Source organism: Macrosteles quadrilineatus, unplaced genomic scaffold, assembly GCF_028750875.1.
Source record: "Macrosteles quadrilineatus isolate MER2022 unplaced genomic scaffold, UCM_ALF_1.0 Scaffold_8__2_contigs__length_117827958, whole genome shotgun sequence".
Lineage (NCBI taxonomy): Eukaryota > Metazoa > Arthropoda > Insecta > Hemiptera > Cicadellidae > Macrosteles > Macrosteles quadrilineatus.
In genome coordinates, this window is record NW_026542601.1 from 106,629,758 (window position 1) to 106,654,805 (window position 25,048).

Below are 25,048 nucleotides of genomic sequence, written 5' to 3' on the forward strand. Positions count from 1 at the left end.
TCATAACTTTTAAGGTAATAATGGTAAAAAAAATAATGAAGAAGTAATGAAAAGGGTGTTAAATGTATTTTTATTTGGAAGTAAGTTTGATAAAACGTTTGAAGGACTGTACACAATTTTTTTAGATCGGATAAATTACTTCAGGTCTTCTGTGCAGTTTCGAATCGTCCTGTAACAAGTTACGTATTTTAGTAATTGCACTATTCATAAATTGGGCAATGTTAACCGCGATCATGTGATGGAATGTTATTTTTTCTTTATTATTTTTGATCCATAAAAACCATTAAAAAAAATAATATCAAGTATGTAGAGAAGATTTTATTTCATAGTCCTTTGCATGAGTGAATAGACTGGCAAAATCTTGTTTTCATATTTTCTACTTTCGTCAGTTATTAAAAATTGTCACTATAAATTTACACTTACTTAAATCATTAAAAAAATTACAATAAAACATTTTTGTAAAACCTCTTTCTTTTGAGGCATAAAAATGCAAACACAAGAAGGATCAACAGATCTTTCACGAGTTGTTAAACAGGGAAAGATGAAAATATTGAAAAAAGCAACTGGAAATTGGACAAATAATGTTATTTGCTCCTAAAATCCATTCACGACAGACTTGACCCTAAAGACAATTTCCAACACATTTCTATCGGCAACAAAAACTTTCAATGCACTCTATAACATGTAGGAATGGTAATATTAACATGAGTTATTGTGCTTGGTTGCTATTATGCAGTTTTAAGTTTTCCCCCAAAAATAACACTTTCAAATCTAGGCTTAGTGCAATTCCTCATTGGCAAAAATTCGTCATAAGATAAAACACAGTGTATCCATAATACTCACCTTCAGTCTCTTATCTTTAGGCCACGTACTCGTAGACTCGTCTGGAAAAGACAACTTGCGTTATAAATCTTCACATGTCGTAAACAATCAGACAATGAACTGATTAAGGTATAAGAAGAGTATATTCCATTCATTAAGTTATTTTATCAGAGAGGAAAATATCCAACCCTGAAGTTTTATTTGGCCTTTTATCGAGTCCTGTCTTAATGTTTCCTCTAAGCATTGGTTGGTCTGCATTCCAGAAATAAAGGATACATTCAATTTATTCATGTAAATTGTCACAAATTACACCATATACAGAGGAGTTTCCTCAATGGTAGATGACATGTCAAAAATATGATACAAAAATGTTAAAAACTAAATTAAAATGTAACTTAAACATAATGAGAAAACAAACTCTCCACATGAACCATTTTACAAACTACTATTACTATATAAAAATTAGGGATGGACGGGATTGAATTTTTAGTTCGGGACGGGACGGGACGGGATTTTTATTTCCTTCCCGATTTTCGGGACGGGACGGGACGGGATTTTTTTCTGTGCATAAAAAGAAAGTACTGTATTGCAGTTACCAAAAAAGACATACGAAATCAATTTTTACCATTTGTGGCAATGATCTATAAAAACCAAAAAATGGGTAACAATTTACAGGTAGGCTACCTATAGAAACTTGTGACTCACGGTCACGGCGCGATCGTCGTCATGACTCGCGGTCACGGCGCGATGTTCGGTATGACTCCGCGGTCACGGGGTTATCGTCTGTATGACTCACGGTCACAGCGCGATCGTCGTCATGACTCGCGGTCACGGCGCGATCGTCGGTATGACTCCGCGGTCACGGCGCGATCGTCAGTATGACTCCGCGGTCACGGCGCGATCGTCAGTATGACTCCGCGGTCACAGGCTTATCGTCGGTATGACTCCACGGTCACGGCGCGATTGTCGTCATGACTCGCGGTCACGGCGCGATCGTCGATATGACTCACGGTCACGGCGCGATCGTCAGCATGACTCGCGGTCACGGGGCGATCGTCGTCATGACCCGCGGTCACGGCACGATCGTCGTCATGACTCGCGGTCACGGGGTTATCGTCGGTATGACCCCACGGTCACGGCGCGATCGTCGTCATGACTCGCGGTCACGGCGCAATCGTGGGTATGACTCGCGGTCACGGCGCGATCGTCGGTATGACTCGCGGTCACAGCGTGATCGTCGGTATGACTCGTGGTCACAGCGCGATCGTCGTTATCACTCCGCGGTCACGGCGTGACTGTCGGTATGACTCCGCGGTCACAGCCCGATCATCGTTATGACTCGCGGTCACGGTGCGATCGTCGGTCCAATAATCGCGGCCACGGCGCGATCATTGTTATGACTCCGTGGTCACGGCGTAATCGTCGAAATGACTTCGGGTCCTGCGTTCGCGGACCTATCGCTCGCAATAACGGCGTTATCGGCACTCGCGAAGCGGAAAAATCGCCGACGATCGGACCAAATCCCGTCCCGAAAAATTCTCGAGTTTAATGTAATCCCGTCCCGATAATCGGGAATATTTTTTTCCCGAAAAATTCCCGAAATTTCGGGACCCGTCTATCCCTAATAAAAATGAAATCCTCTACTGAATAAAACATATGGCTCTTTAGATAGTTAACAAGTTTTCTTTTAAATGCTTTGGCAGAAGATTCATTGCGAATATGAGAAGGTAGTTTATTAAATAATCGGCTGCCTGTATAGAATGGTGTCTTTTCAAAAGCTGCTGTTCGATGTATCGGCAAAGAAAGATTACAATTACGTGTAGGATAGTTATGTGTAGATTAATTCAATTCAATCAATCAATTCAATCAGATCAATTCAATTCTTTATGACAGCGAAGCATACTATGGTGTATATTTTAACCTGAATATGAATGAAGGATGAGTGTAAATTGGATTGAGATGATCTGTGTTGCTTTGTTACTGACTAAGATCAGCTGTTTCATATCCAGGACCATTTATTAAAAGCCTAATGATCAAGGACAGCTGGGTCCAGTTTTGAACCAACAAAAAGCTTATTTATTTTCTCAGATACACAGTCTGATACACATTACACAGTCTGTATGTGATTTTCACAAATGAATCCATCACTTTCAAACTCCTTAAGCGATTGACTTGAAACTTGGTACGTAAGTAGTGACACGTAAGGCTAATCTTTGTACAAAGTATCAGGTTTATAAATTGAGCCAATTCAAAATGGCGGCCATTTGATATTTTCTTCCTTAAATAAATCGAAAACTGTTGATTTAAAAAAAAATGTTTAAGAATAACTTTTTTAAGGCAATTTAAAGTAATTTAACGTTGATTGACGTTATTTTTTAGCAGCTTTAGTGATACATAACCACTAGAGGCTAGTTGCAGTGCATACCGAGGCATGTGGCTAAAGTCCGCCACAACAACGCAAGAGTCTCCGTCCGCTTTGCAAGCTATTTTAAAGTGATTTTAGATTATTTCAAACAAGAGAGTTAAATAAGTCTTAGTTAAATCAATCAACAACTAAACGTCAGTAAGATAAGTCTGCTCTTAAACCTATCCTCTACAAAATCCTTAAAAACAATATGTACAGTATGTTTCAATTACTCAGCTTAAGTACGCTGCTGAGGTTCACAGTTTTAGCTGCTGTAGGTAACTAACCTGTCTTTTTTACTTCTGACAATGAATCCCCTCTCTATCAGGTCTTCAATTCTGATCTTGATAAACTCTTTGCTGGCCATAAATCGGGGACTTAACATTTTGATCACCTCATTCGTTAACATATCATGCTGAAAGATGAAGCTTGTTAAAAAATATCAATAGACTACAAACGATTTTAAAACAATATAAACTTAAGAACTCTTGACAATTTATTGTTTACAGGACTTGGAGAGGGCCGAACTACCAAAAATAATAAAACGTAAAATACTAACCAAAGTAAACCAAGAAAAGTCAACTTTTGACGTTATATACTTTTCCTACAATTGCATGGAAATTATCACATTGCCATTCCTGTAAACAGTACGCAAAATAGCTCATTGCCGCTCTAAAGCGGGAATAGATCATTTCCGCTCGCTTAATCAGCTGATTTTCCAGTTGTAGTTTGTAGACCAACCACAGCTGCGTATTCCGTATGCTAGTTACCAACCAGTAAAAAATAACATAATCATTAAAATAACAAACATAACCTAAATGTAATTTTATGTACAAAAGTTAATACGTGTATTGATATAAGTTAATTATGGTAATAGGAAACATCTTGTATGTATTAGGAGCACAAACAATCATTAGGCTCCTAATACACAAATAGTCATTTCCTTTGTAAGAGATTTAAATTTATCTGTGCTACAATTATTACAAAACATGGTTTATCTAGTTCATTAACCCTTGATTATTACAGCTGTATCACTTTGGCTTGAATACGTAAGGTGTTAACTATGTTCTAAACTTAACTAAGCCTACATCCATTACACAAGTTAACTGTTGAATATACATTATGCACTTCCGAACCTTAGTTCAACAGAGGAATAATCATGCTAAGCACAATTTATAATTTATTTATTCTACACACTAACCACCGTACTAATTCGTGTAAAGCTTGCAAGACTAGACTAGAAACAGAAACACTATCTAAAAAGATGGGAGACTCAATAGTGCCTCAGTATCGTCGACATTGGTTGCTGCCTTATTTAGTCTGATTACTGTGTGGGTCATACTAATGAGTGATCATAAAGTGGCGCTTACATTGGAACACTGCTCACCTTGGCAGTCTTACGAGCTTTTAAAATCCTCATGACAGCAGCTTCAACTTCATGTTTTCGTTCTTCAATTATTCTTGTCATCCTGTCTGGATCTCCTGTGGCCTCAAACTTTATTTGTACTTGTGGAAGCTTTATCCTGAAAACAATTAATATATTTTCGGTACATATATTTGAAAGTATTTTCAAATTCCAAATTTCAACTTAAGTAATTTTTGATGTGATTGTGTTTTGGGTTTAAAATTGTATAATTTCACTCTGTGGCGGTCTTAAGGGGGGGGGGGGGCTACAGGGGCTGGAGCCTCCCCCCATTGGACCTTATAAAAATAAATGTACTTTTTGTCCTAAAAATGTAACAGGATTCTGGATACAGTTCTTCTAGATATTAAAAATAACTTTAAAAGTTACCAAACGACTTTAAAAATACCAAATTTTCCCTGAAGCCCCTCTTCTCTTTGGGGGTGAGATAACCCCTGGTAGCCTTGACAAGGTCCTAGAACAACCACTGATTTCGCAAACATCCTCAACGATTTCAGAGACATCATCATCGTCTTCTAGGATCGTGGCCCCATAGACGATATCCCTGGCGATCGCAACAATTTGATTATCATCTATTGTGATTGCGTAAATATCAAAGACATCACTCGGAAATCGGTGGAGTTTGGAACAAATAATCCCAAATTAAATGTAACTTCATGTTAAAAAAAAAAAAACATAAATCCCAAATTAAAAACCAAATACTACTGGGTTATATTTCATGATCAATTTTACACCCCCACTATAGCGGCGCGGATTCTAGTCAGTCAAATAGTAGTTCAAACTATGCTTACGTACCTGCTACCTTTTGAGCTTAAAGTTTCATTGACAGAGAATACATCATCCAGATGACCCTGTGAAGGACTGGCTGATCTGTTCAGTATTTTCTGGAAGCTTTTACCAGAAGAGAGTGACTGAAGAGAACGCAGCAAATCTTTCATTGGTATCTTTGTATTTTCCTGTAATCCCTGAAAACCTTGAAATTTGTATTACTTTTCAAGAATAGCATGTTCCTTCTATTATACATAATTATTAAAGTAAAGTCAAATAAACTTGGCACCATGTAGTTCGGATCTCTCAGCAAACACTTTAAGAATGTCTAAAGAACCGTACGGTTAAATTTCATTTATTTTCACCACACTACCATGTTTTTAGCCGTTTGACAAACGCTTATTGAAGGCCGAAAGCTACGTATTGCTGTCCATGCCAGCTGTCATAATCATTTTGGGACCGAGCAGGTTTTTACATCCCTAGTGCTGAAAACCTGCTGTTTGCTTATTTACTTTTCAAATATTAAAATGTGTATTTTAAAAACACAAGCAGTACCCAGATGCAATGCAATAGACTTGTTTTATCGTCACCGCTGCCTAGGCAACTATTTATTGTTACTTTTGCTGATTGCTCAAAATATTTCACATAACCTAAATGTTGTAGTTGTGTTGACTGTTAGTGTGCATTATTATTGTGGTGAATACTGGTAATAGAGTATAGTGTGGTGAAAAATAGCGTTTGTACCACGGACCGAAATGGTTTTGCAGTTTTCGATCGTTTCAAGTACTCAACTTCATCTAAATCTCGAGCCGGCAAAACCTCATTTTCGGCCCTAGGTATGAAATATACTATTATGACCCTGCAAGCAACCTTGGTGACGAACTACTAAATAAATTAGCAGCTTGAAAAGCTACTGCCTTTGCAGTTTGGACCTAGCCTATTTAACACTTTAACCGAAACACCGGCCTGTGAGACTGGAGGGAAAATTGATTTTTCTGCAGTTGTTTATGCAAAGGCTTCTTTTTTTCAACAATCCCTTAGGCTGGTTTTATGCACCGCTACAGTCGCGTGTCGCGTGTCGCGGCGCGACTCAAGTTCTATTGAGTTAAATGGGAGCATTTATGCACCGCGACAGCGACAAACTGCCGCGCGAGCGACTCGGAAATCTCTAAATACCCGCGACAGGTTTTAGAATCGCAGCTTCAAAAAATGTGTCCCGCGCGGTTCAAGTTCTATTGGATCAAATGAGCACATTTATGCATCGCGACAGTCGCGGCGCGACAGTAGTATTTTTCATACTCCACGTGGTACATTCTCCATACATTTATATTGATTAATGTTAATCTATACTATTATAAAAAAAGAGGTGGTTGCTGTATGTGTGTATGTGTGTATGGGAAAAGTAAACTCGAAAAATACTGGTCAGATTGGGCTGAAATTTGGCATGATTAGTATATAAATGAGTTCTTAACCCTTTATTTGTAATATAAATTACATCATTATATTATGTAATGTCATTTTTAAGAGGGTTGACCCAATTCCAACTGTAAATTGTATGTGTTGATAAAATAACTGGGGTTTTGTCATTAACGTGTACAACACTACACAACACACAACATTGGATTGAGAACAGGCTGATTTCTTTAATTCCCCCACCACCGGATGTGAGTTACGCGACAAAAAAGTGTCGCTGTCGCGTGACATTTTGGTCAGCCGCAAGACGTGGCGCGACACGCGACTCGCGACTGTCGCGGTGCATAAAACCAGCCTTAAAGTGTGCATAGACTGTGACTGTATGTAAAAGACAAGTTCAGACAAGAATATTTTTATTTTTTATTTTATGTCTCCAGTATATTGTATGTTTTATGTTTATTATACATTTTATTACATTTTTTGTAAATTAATATTACTTTTATAATACATATATTTGTACTAAAATGTATGTTTTATTTTCTTTAAGCCCACATATACTTAAAAAAATACCCCCGCCGCAGCAAACCTGCCAACTAAGCGAATTTCTATTTGCCTGAACTGATTTTCAATTGAATGTATTTAATTAACATTAGGTTTTATGAGTACCTAGGCTTGGTGCTACAGGGAGGGTAAAAAAGGGTGTTTTTAGTAAAATATGAATAACTTTGTATAAAATAAATAAATTTACCAAGTTTGACCAAAATATATCCATAAACAAGCAAACTACAACATTTTACAATATTCTCCATAAGAATAACATGGGCATTTTAAAATACAATTTTTTTGAATTTTCTCCGTAACCAATAATTGTACAAAAACACTTTGATATACTAAATTATTTCTTTTTTTAAGCTCTTTAAAAAGGTCTGGAGAGAAATTGGGAAATTTTGTGTTTAGAGGGTAAAAAATTAGAAAAACCAATTTTTACCCCATTTTTTACCAGATTTTTAAAAACAGTTTGCGGCATTGTAATTAGGGTAAAAATGTAGTTCGAAATAATGGGTCACAACCCCACCTTTACATTTGAAAAAAAAATGTTGCATCCAATATGGCGGGTCCAAGATGGCGGCCGGAAATGACCACCTTGTCAAAATGAAGTACTTACTACCCAACAATGTTTGGAAGTGGTCTGGGATTGATATTTGAAAAAATGTAGAAAAAAGTTGGGGGGGGGGGACAACTAAAACTCACCCTGTATAAATAAAGATTAAACATTAATAAACTTAGTACCCAAGTAAAATTATTTATTAAAATATTTACTAACTATAGTTTCGGCTCTAAGGCCATTTTCAAAGTATATATATCTATATATATATATACATATATAAAAATTTGAACGAATGGTGTTTTTGGCCTCTGGGGACATCAAAATGAAAAAGTAAATTGGTCCCGGGCCTAGGTCTTACCATGCCACCTACGGTAATAGCTACTTCCCTATAGGGAAATTCGCTAATACTTAATCTAAGATTTTACATGAAATTTGTTGATGAAAAATCGTCCGGTCTCTGGGACAGGATGTTTCTATTTACTTAAGTGTCATCCATGTTTCGGTTTAAGTGTTAAGGACATTAAGACCAGGACATGGGTGTCGTGTATACCTGACAATTAGAGGGGTAGCCAGTCAGTTGGACGGTACAATAACCATGAATAACTAAGTTGCATAATTCATTCAAAAATTTAATTCTTAAGTATTAAATTGTAAATGTAACTACAGTACGTTTCAAAAATTAAAAAAATAAATGTAGCCCACTATATTATATCTCATTTTTAATTGCTGCCATTTTTCTTGATAATGGCACTTCTTAAACTTGGCAGCCTTTCAAGATTTAACTTATGTTATTTATATAAGGATCCAAACCAAACACATATACAAGAGCGACACAAAATCTTGAGACAAAATGACAGCCATATTGTGTCTTAACACGTTAGTTGTTGTGTTTTAGTGAAAGAGAAATGTGATTGGTTTTAAACAAAGTACGCGGTAGCAATCAAAGGACAGAAGCTTAAAAGTAGTAACTAAATGTCATTTCCAATCCAAATTTCACCTGAAGAGTCCAGTGGGACTTGATGTTAAACAGCATCAAGATGCACATCTGGTATGTTGATACTGGCAATGTGTACTCTTTCCCTTGAAATGACGCCTTCATCTCCGCAGAGCCCAGCTGAGGCAGTAAAGTCAACTGACGACCGCAGTGACGGGAAAGGTAGAACCTGTCAACAAACATCTGGCTGTAAAGACTCGATTCCACTGGTCTAGGTTACAAGCTACTAGTCAGTCCGTCGTATATTAGCAGTTATTGTATAATTTATGTTGAGGAAATTTGTTGATTTGATGGATTATGTGGCAAACCCTGAACATATACAGACTTAATCCACGGAAAGTTGCCAAACTAACTTCTCCTCTGCAATCTCTTACTCTTACTTACTTACTTACTTACTGGAGTGGCCACTGGTACCCTAAGAGGTACTTGGCCTCGCCCACACACTGCCTCCAGATGTCTCTGTCTTTGGTGTCATTTTCACTCCTTCCCAGTCTTCTTACATCTTTTTGTACTTGATCCTTCCATCTAAGTTTGGGACGGCCTCGTGGTCTCCTGCCTTCTGCGTTTCTATCAAGTACATTTCTCGTAGTGGAGTCTTCCTCTCTTCTCGAAATATGACCAAACCATCTCAATCTTCTGCTCTTGACTTCCGCTATGATGTCAGGGTCTTTATAGCGCTCCCTAATCTCGATGTTGTGTCTCATTCTCCATATCCCATCTTCCAGTGTCGGGCCATATATTTTCCTGAGAACCTTGTTTTCAAATGTTATAATTTTCTTTTCTATTTTTTTGCTCATTGCCCATGTTTCTGAGCCATACAGTAAAACCGGTCTTATTATTGTTTTATAAATACGTAATTTGGTGTTGTGGGATAATAATTTTGAGCTTAACAATCTATTGCTTAATAATCTCTTACTCTATGTTGATTAATTCCACTCGAGACCATGGATGAAATTAGACTCCTTTATAAGATACATCAACCTTAAAAATTCAGCTGAAGGTAATTTATTGTTAGTCCTGTACAGTTTAAATATAAATATAGGGCTGTTTAAATAGGGTGTCATGATGTTTAATCTGTTTCTTTAAGTTATCTTAGTTTTATAGAGGAAAAACACTTAATTTAGGAGTACATTAAGGTAGAAGGAATAGATACAAAACGTAACTTACCTATTAGATGAGTCCTAGGTAGTTAAAAGTTTTCACAACATTTTGAGATTAGTCGTGAAAACTTTGGTTTTGTTTTTTCAATTTTTGATGAATAGGATTGTCTATTTGCTCTATATAAAGTAATTGACGAAACTTACTGCTTGAACGAGTCGTACGCAGTCTGGGTGTGGGAAGGCAGACGACATGGTGGAAGAATATCAATCATTGGCCAGAAACCTGCTGTCAGAAGACGCACACTTAGCTCAACACCAGTGATTGGATCCTGTAATAAACTCTAGCTGATCCCATGGTTTGCAAAAGCCTTAAATATTAAGGTTAGGCAAACTTCACAAACTTACCAGCAAACTATTACAAAAATACCATTAAGTAGAGAAAGTGACTGGCAATTATAAATGCAAATATGATTTGAGGGAATAGTGTAGAATGGAGGGAGATATTTCTGTAGCTACGTTCAACCATAATTCTATGAGTACGAATCCATATTTTATGCAATATTATGATAAACTTCTCAATATGTCCATAGAAAATTTAGAAACTTGATATTGTGATTATTGCCAACCTAAATCAATAAGTAAATCCTTATGAAAATGGACATGTTTACCCAAGTATCCGTGACATGGTTTTGGAACTCTGCAGTGATTTCTGAGGAGTTTAAAATGTCTCTAAACATTCCTTCCATCTTGCGAGTATACTGGAGACCACACTCTGTCTGAAAAGAAATCTCTATCAACTCCATAGTGATATACAGGGTTTTAAAATACGTTGTATGGCAGACTTCTTTGCATTATCTAGGTATTTTACGACTTAGTTAACGCTTAAACTTTTTTTGAGATTACCTTTGTGTTGTAGCTTGCAGTTCTTGAGTAGGTAAGATGTGACTTCACCTTATGCATGTTGCCAGCTTCTGCGCCATCTTCAGGAGTCTTTAAGTTATCTTCTTATCACTAACACTACATTCTATACTGTATTTAGAAAAATATTCACACACAAGCGGTCACTAACTAACTATCAATGTGGTCGGACAACGTAACGACAGAGAGTCTGATCTACCTGGCCCCGATAATAGTGACTGCAAGTGTGTATACATTTTTGTAAATAAAAACATTATATAGACCATAGTGTTAGTGATAAGAAGATACCTTAAGAAGACTCCTGAAGATGCCGCACAAGCTTCAGGCATGTATAGATCTTACCTACTCAAGAACTACTGACTACAACAACAAAGGTACCGTAATCTACTATTTAATTCAAGCTTTTGAAACTGGGGGGGATAAAACATTTATTACATTTTACATATTTTTCTTTCGAACCAAAGTTGGACAAAAGAAACACAAACTAATATTATTCTAATATTTTTACTTAAGTCAAATAAATATTTAAGAAAGTTATTGATTTGAGAATATTGATGAATCAAAATTAATATAGCTATAATTAATATACTGTACTGTACTGTGTGTATGTACTGTGTGTTTTTTCATGTGAAAAAATATTTGTTCTTCAAAAAAGAGCAGTAAGAAAGAATAATGGCCTGAGTTCCCAATAGAACACATTGTAAAGATTTATTTATTCAGTTTAAAATTTTGACCTTTTTTTGCTCTTATCACAGAAAACGTACTACTATAACCCAGAATGCCAACCGCATGGTAAAAAGCATTAAGCGGTTTGAGAGAGCTTTGCCTGTCAATCGTAGGCAGCGCCACCAGCGTTGCCATGCAATAGCATAGCAACGCTGGTGGCGCTACCTACGGATTGACAGGCAAAGCTCTCTCAAACCGCTTAATGCTTTTTACCATGCGGTTGGCATTCTGGGTTATAGTAGTACGTTTTCTGTGCTCTTATATACAAATTGGCATTAATGGTTGAAAGTGATTTCGATACATTCATGGACTGTCAACCATCTCATACACATAACACAAGATTAAAAAATATTATAAAACCAATTCAACATAGGCTTAAAATATTTCATTTATCTCCTCAGTATATAGGGCCAAAAGTTTACAATAAACTACCTGCTGAGATAAAAAACGTTGCCTCAGTTTCTAAATTTAAATCATCTTTAAAAAGTTTCCTTTTGGGGAGGGCATTTTACTCACTAGAAGAATATCTTGGAGATGTGATTACAATTTGAAAGGTATTACTTCTCCCATAGGTTTGTATTGATTGCTTTATTTGTTTTGTATTTTATAATGTAGATTTTTATAATGTAGATTTTTCAATGTATAATTTTATTAGACGTAATGACAAATCACCTGTCAAGAGAATTGATGTAATGTGATGATGTTAAATAAATAAATAAACTGTATTTGAATGTTCATAGGGGGGCCAGCTGGTTTTCTAGTAGAATGCAGAGCTTTGATCCCATAGGCCCCAGGTTCAAATACCGCCAATCACTATCTTTAATGTGGCTACTAGGTATGGAGTGTCAACAATCTGACACAACCATATAGAGTACCTTGGGACTTTGTATATTGGTAAATAAAAAAATGCTCATAACTTTACTGTATCAATATACTAAACTTACCCTTAGTTTGCCTATGAATGCCATCTCTTGCTCTTCACTAATAGTCTTGTTGAGTAACAGTCTCTTTGCCAAATGTTGTTTATAAAATTGTTCAAACATGTCTTTGTCCCGCAGGAATCGAAAAAGTTCTACAGTATTTTCAAGAACAGCTTTGTCTTCGTAGTTGAACTGTATAAAAAAGGTTATTGCTATTATACAAGTAGTAAATCATTTTAATACAATATTTGAGATAAAGTTCTTATAACTTGTATTTACTGTTGGCCTCTGTTAAAATAAGCAGATTAAAATATTTACGGTTTGCCGATGCAAACTTCGATAAAAAAACACTAATTATCCATGACATCAATTAGATCTCAAGACTCAAGGATATCTGTATATTAAGCCTGTGGCAAAAACTATTTAGATAAGAATGCAGCAACAATTTGTTTATGGATAGTTTTTGGAGGAAGGATCAATTGGCTTAGGAATTCGTAAAAGAAGAAGGAATAGATACAACTTACCCGAAAAAGGTTTCAGACATAGTTCACAGCACACAAAAAAGGTTAAAAATAGAAAACTAATTTTGATTTCACTATAGTTAACAATATGTTACACAAAGTCTATCCATATTTTTTTGTGTAGAATTCTTAAAAAAAATATTTAATACACTACCAGAAAAAGATTAATTAGTTCCTCCTTACCCCGTTGGCACATTTCTTCAACCTGTCATCAATGAAGAGTGAAAGATACTCTGGAGACTTGCTGTTTATGTTTAGGACATATTCAAAGTCCAAAGCAATCATTTGCTTGCAGAATTTGTCATTAGAGAATGAGTTTGCTAAGAAATAATCAGTGAACTGTTTAATTTCTAACAGCCTCTGGAAAACAAGATCATAACCATTGTTAGTGATCAAAAATTTCAAATTATGTTAAGAGGACATTTTTGCATTAGCCTGTTAGAAAAATACTAATAAACTGTGCATTAATGATGGTAGTTAAGTAAGGGCCGGTTGTTCTTAGTTTGCGTGTACTTCTCAACAAGCCTCCTTGCCTTTACTGGCATTCTTTTTGTGAAAAAAATGTGTGCCTAAAATGCAGAAATTGGTTAGGGGGTGTAAAAACGACCGTGAAAATGTTCATTTTGGAAGGAATTGTATTTTTAGTGGTACCCAGACCTCTCACAGAAAACCACAAATGAAAAAGGTTTTCTTTCAGGATAATTTCACTCCCTAACCCCTTTCTGTCCTTAAACCTCATTCATGGCATTAGGGCCATAACCTTCAGTCATCTGGCGATGAATGTCTGCAGCCGACCAGTTTCTTGCTGGAAAAAAAACATATCACTGACCTTATCTTGCATGCGGCCTTAGATTCAACAATTTTAATAATTTCTAGACATTTTTGTTCATGAATGATACCAGTAGGGGGCTAGCGGCCTGATTGAGGTGTGCACACCAATGGCAAAAAAGCCCTTACTTAAAATCACCAATCACATCCTTATAGTAACTTTTTTTGGAAATACAGTACTGTGATTCATAAAATAAAAGAATTTGATTTGATTATTTGGTTGTTGCAACTGAATGAGCAGTCCAACTACCTACCACTTGTGGAAAGTTAAGCTGTTTGTATTAGGTTAGGCAATCATTGCCATGGGTATAATCGTTTGTTGCTGTAAAAATTCCTATACCTACATAAAAAAATTTATTTTTTCACAAGTACAGTACCTAACTTACTAATCTTTAAAGAGGTATCATATAGGTAGAGACAACTCCTAATTACAGTGGGAAAAATTCTCAAATCAGTCATGTTATAATTTTTGACAAAAAAAAGTGTTTAAATCCTAGCTAAGCCTATCTAGTACAGGTAAAATTATACTAAAAAACCAGTAGAAAACATAAAAATTAGTCCATTCATGAAACTTGCAGGAAACGTAGTAATTGCCATTAGGTATTGGAATCTGAAGAGTCCCTAGTGATTGTGGGGGTGGAAGTACCATTTTATGGGGTTTTGAGTTTATGGGGGTAGTGATTTTGAGAAAATTTTTATTTATGGCATCCAAGCAAGTGGGGTGTCGTTTTCTATGTTTCTTAGGATGCAGAATCGAAAAAGAACATAATAAAAGCAATAAAACCGACAGTTTATCAGAAAAAGACTAATTTATTAATGAAAAACTAAATATGACAAATTAATTAAGGTAAAATAATCCAGTTAATTAATATCAATCACCTATTACAAAATTGATCATGAGTCTGTGTCACATGTTAAAGTTGTGAGGAAAATTAACCAATAAACTGGTAGTTACGCCTCTTTAACTACCACGTGTCATATTGTTCATCAGCTACTGATGCATCATCACCTTCCATGGAATCGTCAGGGTCTCTAACTCGTTCTTCTCCATCATCGTTTTGACTTAACACCGACAGCTTAGTAGTGGGGATGGGTAGCAGAAACATATTTCAGTTCTGGCGATGATTCTGCAACTTAGGGTGGCGATAATATATAAGACCAAGTATGTAAAACCGCCCAGACCCAAATTTTTAAGGACCTTGGTCACCCGTAATGATGTCATCAATATGGCGCTCGTAAGAGGATGCCGGGTCGCTATGAAGTGGTTATTATACCAAAATGCCTGAACCGATTTTAATGAAATTTGGCATACAGGTGCTTGAATACTATATCTAATCCCAGTTTCTCAATGGTCGAGTTTGATTCGGTCATTTCAAAATGGCGGCCGTAAATAATTAAAATAATTAAAAATTGTTTAATGTTTTGTTTTTTCAACTCTCTCCAGAAATCTGCAGCGATCTTTAATTTTCCTTGCAATCACAGGTTTTGATGCCATCTCTGCATTTCATGGAATAGGCCAAATACCCCCACTGCAGCAAACCTGCAGATTAAGTGAGTTTCCATTTGCCTGATTTGATTTTCAATTAAATCCATTTCAATAACATTAAGTTTAGTGTTAACTATGTTTGCTGCTACGGGGAGGATAATAAAGTGTGTTTTTATAATTAAAACATTAATATCTTAGGTAAAAATAAATAAATTTGCCAAGTTTTATCAAAATATATCCATAAACGAGTAAACTACAACAGTTTACTTATTCTCCATAAGAATAAATGTGAATGTAAATTTACAATTTTTGAATTTTCTCGGTAGGTAACCAATATCCGTACAAAAACACTTCAATAAACAAAATTATTTGGTTTTTAAGGTATTCAAATTCATCATGGTATCCAAATTGGTTTAGAGAGAAATTGGAAAATGTTATAGAGGGTTAAACATTACAAAACCCAATTTTGACCCCATAAATCCCCCCAAAAACCCCGTTCCCATGGTCTGATCATGCTTGATTGCGAACTCATTAGAATCAATTCAAAGATTTGTTTTACTTTTCTATATGACACAACATCAAACTTTAACAGCGTTAATGACTGTAGACGTGTACTTTTTAAAGAACGTTAGCACAACTCAAGTAATAACTTAAGCAAAAATTACCCAATGTTGACGTAATTTGGTAAAAACGTGTAAACCTACGTTTACTCGAACGAGTTCGCGAACCAGCATGATCGGACCATGAGAACGGGGTTTTCTGGGGGATTATTGGGGTAAAAATTGGGTTTTCTCATGTTTGCCCCTCTAAACGTAAAATTTTCGAAATTCTCTCTAAACTATTTTGAATACCCTGATTAGTTATTTTGCTAGTTTATGGTTATATTTTGATAAAACTTGGCGAATTTATTTAACCTATTCATATTTTAATTAAAAAACAAACTTTATTACCCTCCCCGTAGCAGCAAACCTAGTTAACACTAAACTTAATGTTATTGAAATGGATTTAATTGAAAATCAAATCAGGCAAATGGAAACTCACTTAATCTGCAGGTTTGCTGCAGTGGGGGTATTTTGCCTATTCCATGAAATGCAGAGATGGCATCAAAACCTGTGATTGCAAGGAAAATTAAAGATCGCTGCAGATTTCTGGAGAGAGTTGAAAAAACAAAACATTAAACAATTTTTAATTATTTTAATTATTTACGGCCGCCATTTTGAAATGACCTAATCAAACTCGACCATTGAGAAACTGGGATTAGATATAGTATTCAAGCACCTGTATGCCAAATTTCATTAAAATCGGTTCAGGAATTTTGGTATAATAACCACTTCATAGCGACCCAGCATCCTCTTACGAGCGCCATATTGATGACGTCATTACGGGTGACCAAGGTCCTTAAAAATTTGGGTCTGGGCGGTTTTACATACATGGTCTTATATATTATCGCCACCCTAAGTTGTAGAATCATCGCCAGAACTGAAATATGTTTTTGCTACCCATCCCCACTACTAAGCTGTCAGTGTTAAGTCAAAACGATGATGGAGAAGAACGAGTTATAGACCCTGACGATTCCATGGAAGGTGATGATGCATCAGTAGCTGATGAACAATATGACACGTGGTAGTTAAAGAGGCGTAACTACCAGTTTATTGGTTAATTTTCCTCACAACTTTAACATGTGACACAGACTCATGATCAATTTTGTAATAGGTGATTGATATTAATTAACTGGATTATTTTACCTTAATTAATTTGTCATATTTAGTTTTTCATTAATAAATTAGTCTTTTTCTGATAAACTGTCGGTTTTATTGCTTTTATTATGTTCTTTTTCGATTCTGCATCCTAAGAAACATAGAAAACGACACCCCACTTGCTTGGATGCCATAAATAAAAATTTTCTCAAAATCACTACCCCCATAAACTTAAAACCCCATAAAATGGTACTTCCACCCCCACAATCACTAGGGACTCTTCAGGTTCCAATACCTAATGGTAATTACTACGTTTCCTGCAAGTTTCATGAATGGACTAATTTTTATGTTTTCTTAGGTGAGTTTTACCTGTACTAATCATTCTACCGTCACCCCTCCTCAATCTCTGTTAAAGTACAGTCAATGGTACATACAGTGTCACAGTCGTAGTATAGCAACTTAGTGAATAAAAATATTTAAAAATCAATTGTATTTAATAAAGAAATACATCAATCTTGAATAAAGGTTTGAAACTTTATACGCTTTTCTCTTGTTGAATGATCAACATGGGCAAGTTACAACAGCTTGAAGTTACAAACCTCTATGATGTTTACGGGCTTCGGTTCTTGGTTCACCATTATTTCGCATCCCTGCTGACGCAGGTACCCACTCATACTTTCGAACATAACCCTCAAACCTTCCGGCACCCTGGATAAAAGCTGGTACATCATCTTTAGGTCTTCCGTCAACTGGTTGCCCATCATGTGGACCACACCAGATTCTGGCATCTGTCAACAATGTATTTTCCTACATTAAAAACAGGAGGTTAAACAAAACCTTTTGATAAAGTTCATTTGCCCTCAACCCTCAAAGTTTTGCCAATATTAAAAATGGGTCACGATAATGTTTTATAAGACATTTGGTTTTTAACACTCATTGATTTTGTTTTAACACTAGTGCCTTGACTTGTTGAAATGAAAATTAACCTTGATATAGGTAGAGAACTTTTACTTTTGGAAATACTAATGGTACCTACATTTATCAACTCGTTTCATAGAATACTTTTTGTTTTTTATTTTGTTGGTATTAGAACATTGTGAAATCTAGAGATCTTACTGCTTTGGGTCTGGTTATCTAGCTACTATCACAGAAAAGTGAGGTACAGAGGAAATTTGCTTATGGGACGACTGTGCGCTTTCAGCACTAGTATGTAGTATGTTGTGCTGGAAATATACTTGCGACAAGCAAAGAAGAGTCTGAGCAGCGAGCACTGTGCGGAAATTCCTATTGCACCGTGAGCGTTGTAGTAAATGGTTGTGGGGGGTGAGGTGGGTGGTATTGCACTTTTCTCTCGATGCCAGGTACTAGCGATAAACACCACTTAAGTGTACATTAAATGTTTCCTCTATACCTTTACTTCTCTGTGCTACTGTGAAGAAAATCTTAGGATATACCCACACACAGATAAACGAACGGTCTTTGTGGGGATCTCTTATTTTAGCCACTACGTGTTACCATTGTGGTTGTATTATTTATGGAAAATAAATTATTGTATCTTATCACTCATTCAAAATCACAAAATTCACTACAATCCTTTATAGAATTTCTATTGTCTCACCTCAACAATTTGCTTCAGATTTGTGGAGATAAGTTCGTCCTCTACTACTTTTACAATTTTCGGTTTTGTTATCTCGTCAAAACAACCATCAGCCCTTTCACTCTCTCTACAAATATATTGCATAGCATTCCTCAGATAATCAGCTGTGTTCCCTTGAACTATCATCCTTTGGCTTTCGCTCTATAAAAGAAACACACCAAAGTTATAGATTTACATTACATTAGTGGGACAAGGGTTCATATCATAAAGTGGAAATGTATGCAAGTAAGTCAGTAAAGTGTTGTTCAACCTTCAAGGAATTCATTAACTTTAAGACCCTACTTATAAGACCTTATGCAGGAGAAAAGAATTACATTAAGGGTATGAACTGCAACAACAATTAGATAAATAAAACACCCAAAAGTTGTCTATGAACACATAAACAAAACGAATGGATAATAAACGGTATCAGCAATCTGACACATACTTTCTTCCATTAGCTTGTAAACAACCCTTACAATGCGGTAAGCGTGGGTAGTAACTATATGATATTTTATGGGGGAGATAACAAAAGTTGCAATAACTTTTGAGTCATAAATCGGCGTTAGAGTTTATAAAACTGTATAAGCTAAGGAAATTTCATACCTTGAAGAAGGCTATGGATTGTTGGAGGAACGGAGTTTCAAAGTTCACTTGGTACACCTCAGGTGTTTTATTTCCAAGTACCATGAGCATGCGAGTTGTATCTCTGAATATCGGTCGATCTATTACATCTCCTTGCCTCTCTGTCATCACCAGATCCAATAGTTTAGATTGTAAGAAGGTCTGGATGCTACTGTATTGTACAACCTGTCAACAAGCATTGTAATTTAGTTTTTGAAGATGAAATCTCTTAAGTTTTGTATTTATGGTCTCATCACATAGTACTTCACATGTTAAACAATTGTAGAGTTACTACGGTACAGTACAGGACTCAGGATTCATGTTAATACTGGGAACATCTAATTTAAATTGCAGTAAGTAGTGTAAAGAATAACTTATTTTATTGCTGTGTTTTCAATAATTAAATATATAACATGTGTAATGTGGTGGTGGCAGTTGTAAATAAGCTGAGCAAATGCCACTGATCAGCAACTTAACATTACAAACCAAATGTACAAGCTTGATGTCTTACTCAACGCTGAATGAGCAAAGTGTTACACAATCTACACAAAGTGGTAGATTTTTATTGATTTACTAAAACTAGAACTTGTAGGTACAAGATTTTATGATCACACCTTTTAATATATCGTTCATATTATTCTTCCTTCATGTGCAACAGTTATAGCACAACTAGAACTAACTATCTTATTCTTATTGTTCAGAGATTTTTCTTAAAAATAGAGTAAATCTTTACAAAACGTATCACTAAATAAAGAACCATTCTCAATCCATTTAGAGATGTTTCACTTTAAATTGAGCCCTGCATAAACTAGATTCAAATAACTTTCCAAATGGTCTATATATAAAAAAATCTGTGAATCCGTGGCAAAAATTTCAAAATATGAAAGCAAAGCTAAGTTTTTAGCTATTTAGCTAAATGCTCCAAATATTTTTTTCTATTGACAATTATTTTTTGTAATAAAAATATCAGTTTGTTTGTCCAAACAGTATGACACTATACTAAGTTAATCATTTTTCTTAGTTTTTCATTTCACTCCAAAGAGTTCAATTAAGTTCACCTGGTCTTTGAAGAGATTGAGTCCAAGAGTGTAGATATCATCAACGCCGTGGTTCTTCACATAAACCCTGTCAAGGTACATGAGAATGTCTCGGATTGTCAACAGAGACATCTGGTGGATATCCCAAGAACTGGTCATCACTTGCAGGAAATTGTTATTTAAATTAGTTAGAACTCTTGACCGTACCTGGTGAAAGTATTGAGCACATTAGCAAATGAGAAAGATGAACTTTTAAAGTAAAAATATTTTGTAGGATGTAAATAAGTGACTTTATAATTTTTCATGTTGTAAGTACAACACACTGTATTGATTGTTGTTCCAGGATTAGTATTTATGATACATATTGCAGTTCAGAATATAAATTGCTAATTGCTTCAGTGTTAGTTGTGATCTGTTGCAGGACACCAAACAGATTTCCTCAGGTTAAAAACAAAAACTTAATATCTTCGAGTTCAAAATTCTCAAATCTCGTAAACCTGCTGATCGAATCTCAAAACCAAAGCCAAAGTTTTGATAGTTTTAAAATTTTAGTTTCTGTTTAAATAACATGACTAGTTTTAAGTTAACTTGTTTTTGAAACCTTTTTTCTTGTAGAAGATCTTAATCTACTCTCTAGCACTGCCTGAGAAGTGAGAATGCCACCCACGTGGTGATATCACTTTACCATATATAATATATTTAAATCATCTATCAAAATCTTCAACAAGAAAAAAAGCTTCAAAAACAAGGTAATTTAAAATGAATACGGTATTTTATGTGGTTGGGAGCAGGAACCATACGTTAAACAACAAAAAGCTACTTACTTTATGTGTGACATGATGAGAAATTTCATCACGCAGCCCGTTGTACAACATTCCTCCATATTTGTTCAGGACGAGGTAGTAGCCGTATCTGTATAGTAGTTCAAAGTCCAGATCTTGCAGTCGTTCTGTCTGTATTTGTTGAATAGCATTCCTCAGTAGCTGCCACATATGCTCTGCTGTATTCCTGTCCATCAGCTGAAAGTTCCTGAATTGTAGGCTATTGATTTCAAATTGATGAAGATATTAAATTAATATGTCAGGAACAAGGATATAAGACAATTTGAGTGTGACAGTTTTAGGATCTCGCCAAAGGGGACGCTGCCTGGGGCTGTTCCAAACAGGACCTCCTAAAAATTTGGTATTTACGGCTTTCTAAAGCCATTTTTTAAGTCTAGAACTGTGTCCAAAATACCCTGTTACGTTTCAGGACAAAATGTACGTTTAAATTTTTTTTTTCCAGGATTATATTGGGGGAGGGCATTAGCCCCTATAGCCTCCCAACCTTAAACCACTGCCGACCACCTTTTGACAACCACTGAGAGAAGATGGCAGAGGAATATCAGCATTCGGGAAACTACTGGAACTGCTAACTCAATGATGCTGAAAAGTAACTTTAATTACCGGTACCGGTACCTGCTTACAAACATGTTAGCACTACCGGTATTTGAATAAGATAAAGAGTTGGTTTTAAGAACAACAAAATGAAAAGCTGTTTCACAGCTAGTATTAATAAGCCTTTTGACTCTCTGAAAAAGCTCCCTTCGTATATTGGTTACTCCTTGTTTCCATAAGGCATACCAATCTGCCAACTTCTTACGCTGATTAATATTGGAGGTATTGATCAAGCTTGACTGTCTAACTGATTCCAATGAATACAGAAGCTAAACCACATTACCAATTTGTGGCACTACGTAATTTGATTTGCTAGTTCTAAAATACCTGTGCATGGTCCCCGATGCCCATGACGTAATTCGGTTCACTGACGTTTTTTACGTGATACAAGCCTAATTTTGACCCTTCATTGTTGACTTGCACATTGACCTCTTGAGACATTTTGAACAATTTAGAAAATGTGTGGAAAATTAATAAAAGAGAAACTTCTTCCTTTGGAATTACAAGCCAGATTTAAAAATATAACAAACATAATTTAGATGTATGAAGAATTTTATGTTTATGTGTAGTGTAAAATTGCTATAAATAATACCATATGGAATTTGGAATGACAATGTTTAATCTAATGTCCTAGAAAAAGATTAAAGGGAGAGACATCAATGTATACCTATAATCTTTTTGCCAAAATATTTCTACCATATGTATTTTACAGTCAGCCACTAATGAAAAAAATGAATATTGATATAATATAGGATATTATTATTGTAAAGTGAGAAAAACTACTATGAATTATGTGTATGTATGTTTTTGATTGAAAACAAAATATCCCTTGACATATCCATATTCAAGGTGGCAAACCATTGAACCAAATAGGTACCTATGTATATCTAGTGCGGCCTTGCGTACCTAGCAATTAATTCTTCAGTAGTAGGAGTTATACAGCACTCATTCACAATGTATTCCATATTTTGCAGAACACACTCGACCAATAATTATCCGTCCATCCCCATCTAAACTCACCAGTTATTACCCCAGTCCAAAAAAGAATTGAGCCAAATCCAAAAGAAAGCTATGGAAAAAACTCTATCCACCTTCTTATGTTGTTGGTTTATCTCGTAATTAGCCAACGGTAAACATAGAACTATCTTACAAAAATGTAATCATAAATACGGATTAGAGTGGTCAAATGCCCCATACGGGGTGCCTCAAGCAACCATCAATCTTGGCCCTAGTCTTTTAGCGAATTTCCCATATAGGGAATAAGCTATTACCGTAGTACTCATGGTAAGACCTGGACGCGGGACCGATTTTTTTTTTTCGTTTTGAGGTCCCTAGAGGCCAAAAACACCATCCGTTCAAATTCATATATATATATGTGTCCGTCAGCATGATAACTCAAGCAAAAATGATCCGATTTTGATGAAATTTGGTACAAACGTGTAAACGTACGTTTATTCGAACGAGTTCGCGATCCAGCATGATCGGACCATAGAAACAGGGTTTTATGGGGTAAAAATAGGTTTTTCCCATTTTTGACCCAAAAAACATAAAATTTAGCAATTTCTTTCCAAACCATTTTGTAGAGCTTAAAAAAACAAATAATTTAGTATATTGAAGCGTTATTATGCGCCTAATGGTTACGGAGAAAATTCCAAAAAATTGTAAATTTAATATTCCCATGTTATTCTTATGGAGAATAAGTAAACTGTTGTAGTTTGCTTGTTTGTGAACATATTTTGATCAAATTTGGAAAATGTTTTTATTTCTTACTAACTATTCACATTTTACAAAAAAAACAGTTTTACCCTCCCTGATACAGCAAACCTAAGTACTTGTTAAACTAATTCTATTTAAATCAAGAATAAATGTTATATTTTTAAGTAGACATTTCAGTGTAAATCCAATCAGTCAAATGGAAATTCGCTTAGTCTGCAGGTTTGCTGCGGCGGGGGTATTTGTTATATACTTCTGTACTTAATAATTGGGCTTTCAATAAATGGTCCTGACTAATGAAACAGGAAACAGCTGGTCTTTGTCAGGAACAAGCTACACAAGGCATCACACTCCACTCTACACTTATCCTCAAAGTCCTTAACTCATATTTGGGTTGAAATACGCACATAGGTGGCGTCCCCATCTTAAAATGATAATGGTAGTGATAATGGAATGATGTGGTGTGAAAAAGGCCGTTAGCCTAAAGCAATGGTTATAGTAAATAGTAGTGACTATGAATGTGTTAAAAACCCATTTAATAGAATTTTCAGCCTCCAAATTAAATAAACATGTAAACTATAAACTCTAACATCAATGACTCTGAAACCTCTCAAAATTCTTTTGATATTATTTTGGTGTGAAAATCAATAAAATCTAAATTGCAAACTACAACATTATCGATAATCCCAAGGAATAATACCACACCTGCTTTATAACAAGGCCGGCAACATCACACAGGCCAGTCTATTGCCATGGTAAACATAAACATTGCACAGAATCTATATGTTTAATACGCTAGGCATATTTTTGTCATTTTTGTTTTGGAGTGGTGGTGCTACAGATCACCATGTCCAAGGTGTCGTTAGAAAGGTCTTAGCATGTAGTTTTGCCATCAAACAAAAAAAACTTTGGAATTCCATCAGGGCTCTGCCCCAGTGGCCTTCAAAGTCCCCATGTTATTCTTATAGAGAAAATGTTTGTTTACATTTTAACAGATGAATACTTTGAAATTGATACTAATATTTGAAACAGCTGGTTACTAAAATTGGAGACGTGTGCTATTCATAAGATTAGTTTGAAAGATTGATTGCACAAAATCAAAACATAACCAAAAAAACCTTCGACATAATGGAGACTATGAGGCTTCGACTAGGACGGCCAATAGGAGGCCGACAAACTTTAACTGGTAGACACGAACGAAATACAATTAATACTATTGTCGTTGATAGCCACATCAAGCACCCTTCCGTGTTGGGTTTTGGGACTGTTGGATAATCGCTGCATAAGCTGTTGATTTTGGAAGACAAGGAGGCGGGTAGGACTACATCGGAAACAGAAGAGAGGAGATATTAGATGAGTGGCAAATGCGTTGGGAGCAGAGTGTTTTATGTTAACGTTTTAAAGGTAAACCAGGGTTGGTACTGATTTTGGAAAATGAAATTCCCTGACTTTTCCAGGTTTTCCAGACTGATAT

At 35.6% G+C, this 25,048-nt stretch overlaps 1 protein-coding gene across 1 annotated transcript; it reads right to left on the reverse strand.

Annotated features, from left to right (window-relative positions):
* Window positions 1-47: 47 nt before the first annotated feature.
* On the reverse strand, window positions 48-22,448 carry LOC128999896 (cullin-3-B-like). The gene is made up of 16 exons (XM_054426653.1): window positions 22,189-22,448; window positions 21,250-21,444; window positions 20,447-20,632; window positions 19,371-19,574; window positions 18,747-18,926; window positions 17,728-17,916; window positions 13,301-13,477; window positions 12,621-12,788; window positions 10,701-10,808; window positions 10,237-10,361; window positions 8,936-9,101; window positions 5,445-5,614; window positions 4,614-4,749; window positions 3,514-3,641; window positions 844-884; window positions 48-169 (listed from the first exon to the last, which is right to left on the reverse strand). The coding sequence occupies exons 1-15, from the start codon at window positions 22,300-22,302 to the stop codon at window positions 860-862; spliced, it is 2,271 nt and encodes a 756-aa protein (XP_054282628.1). The 5' UTR covers window positions 22,303-22,448; the 3' UTR covers window positions 48-169; window positions 844-859.
* Between the last annotated feature and the right edge of the window lie 2,600 nt (window positions 22,449-25,048).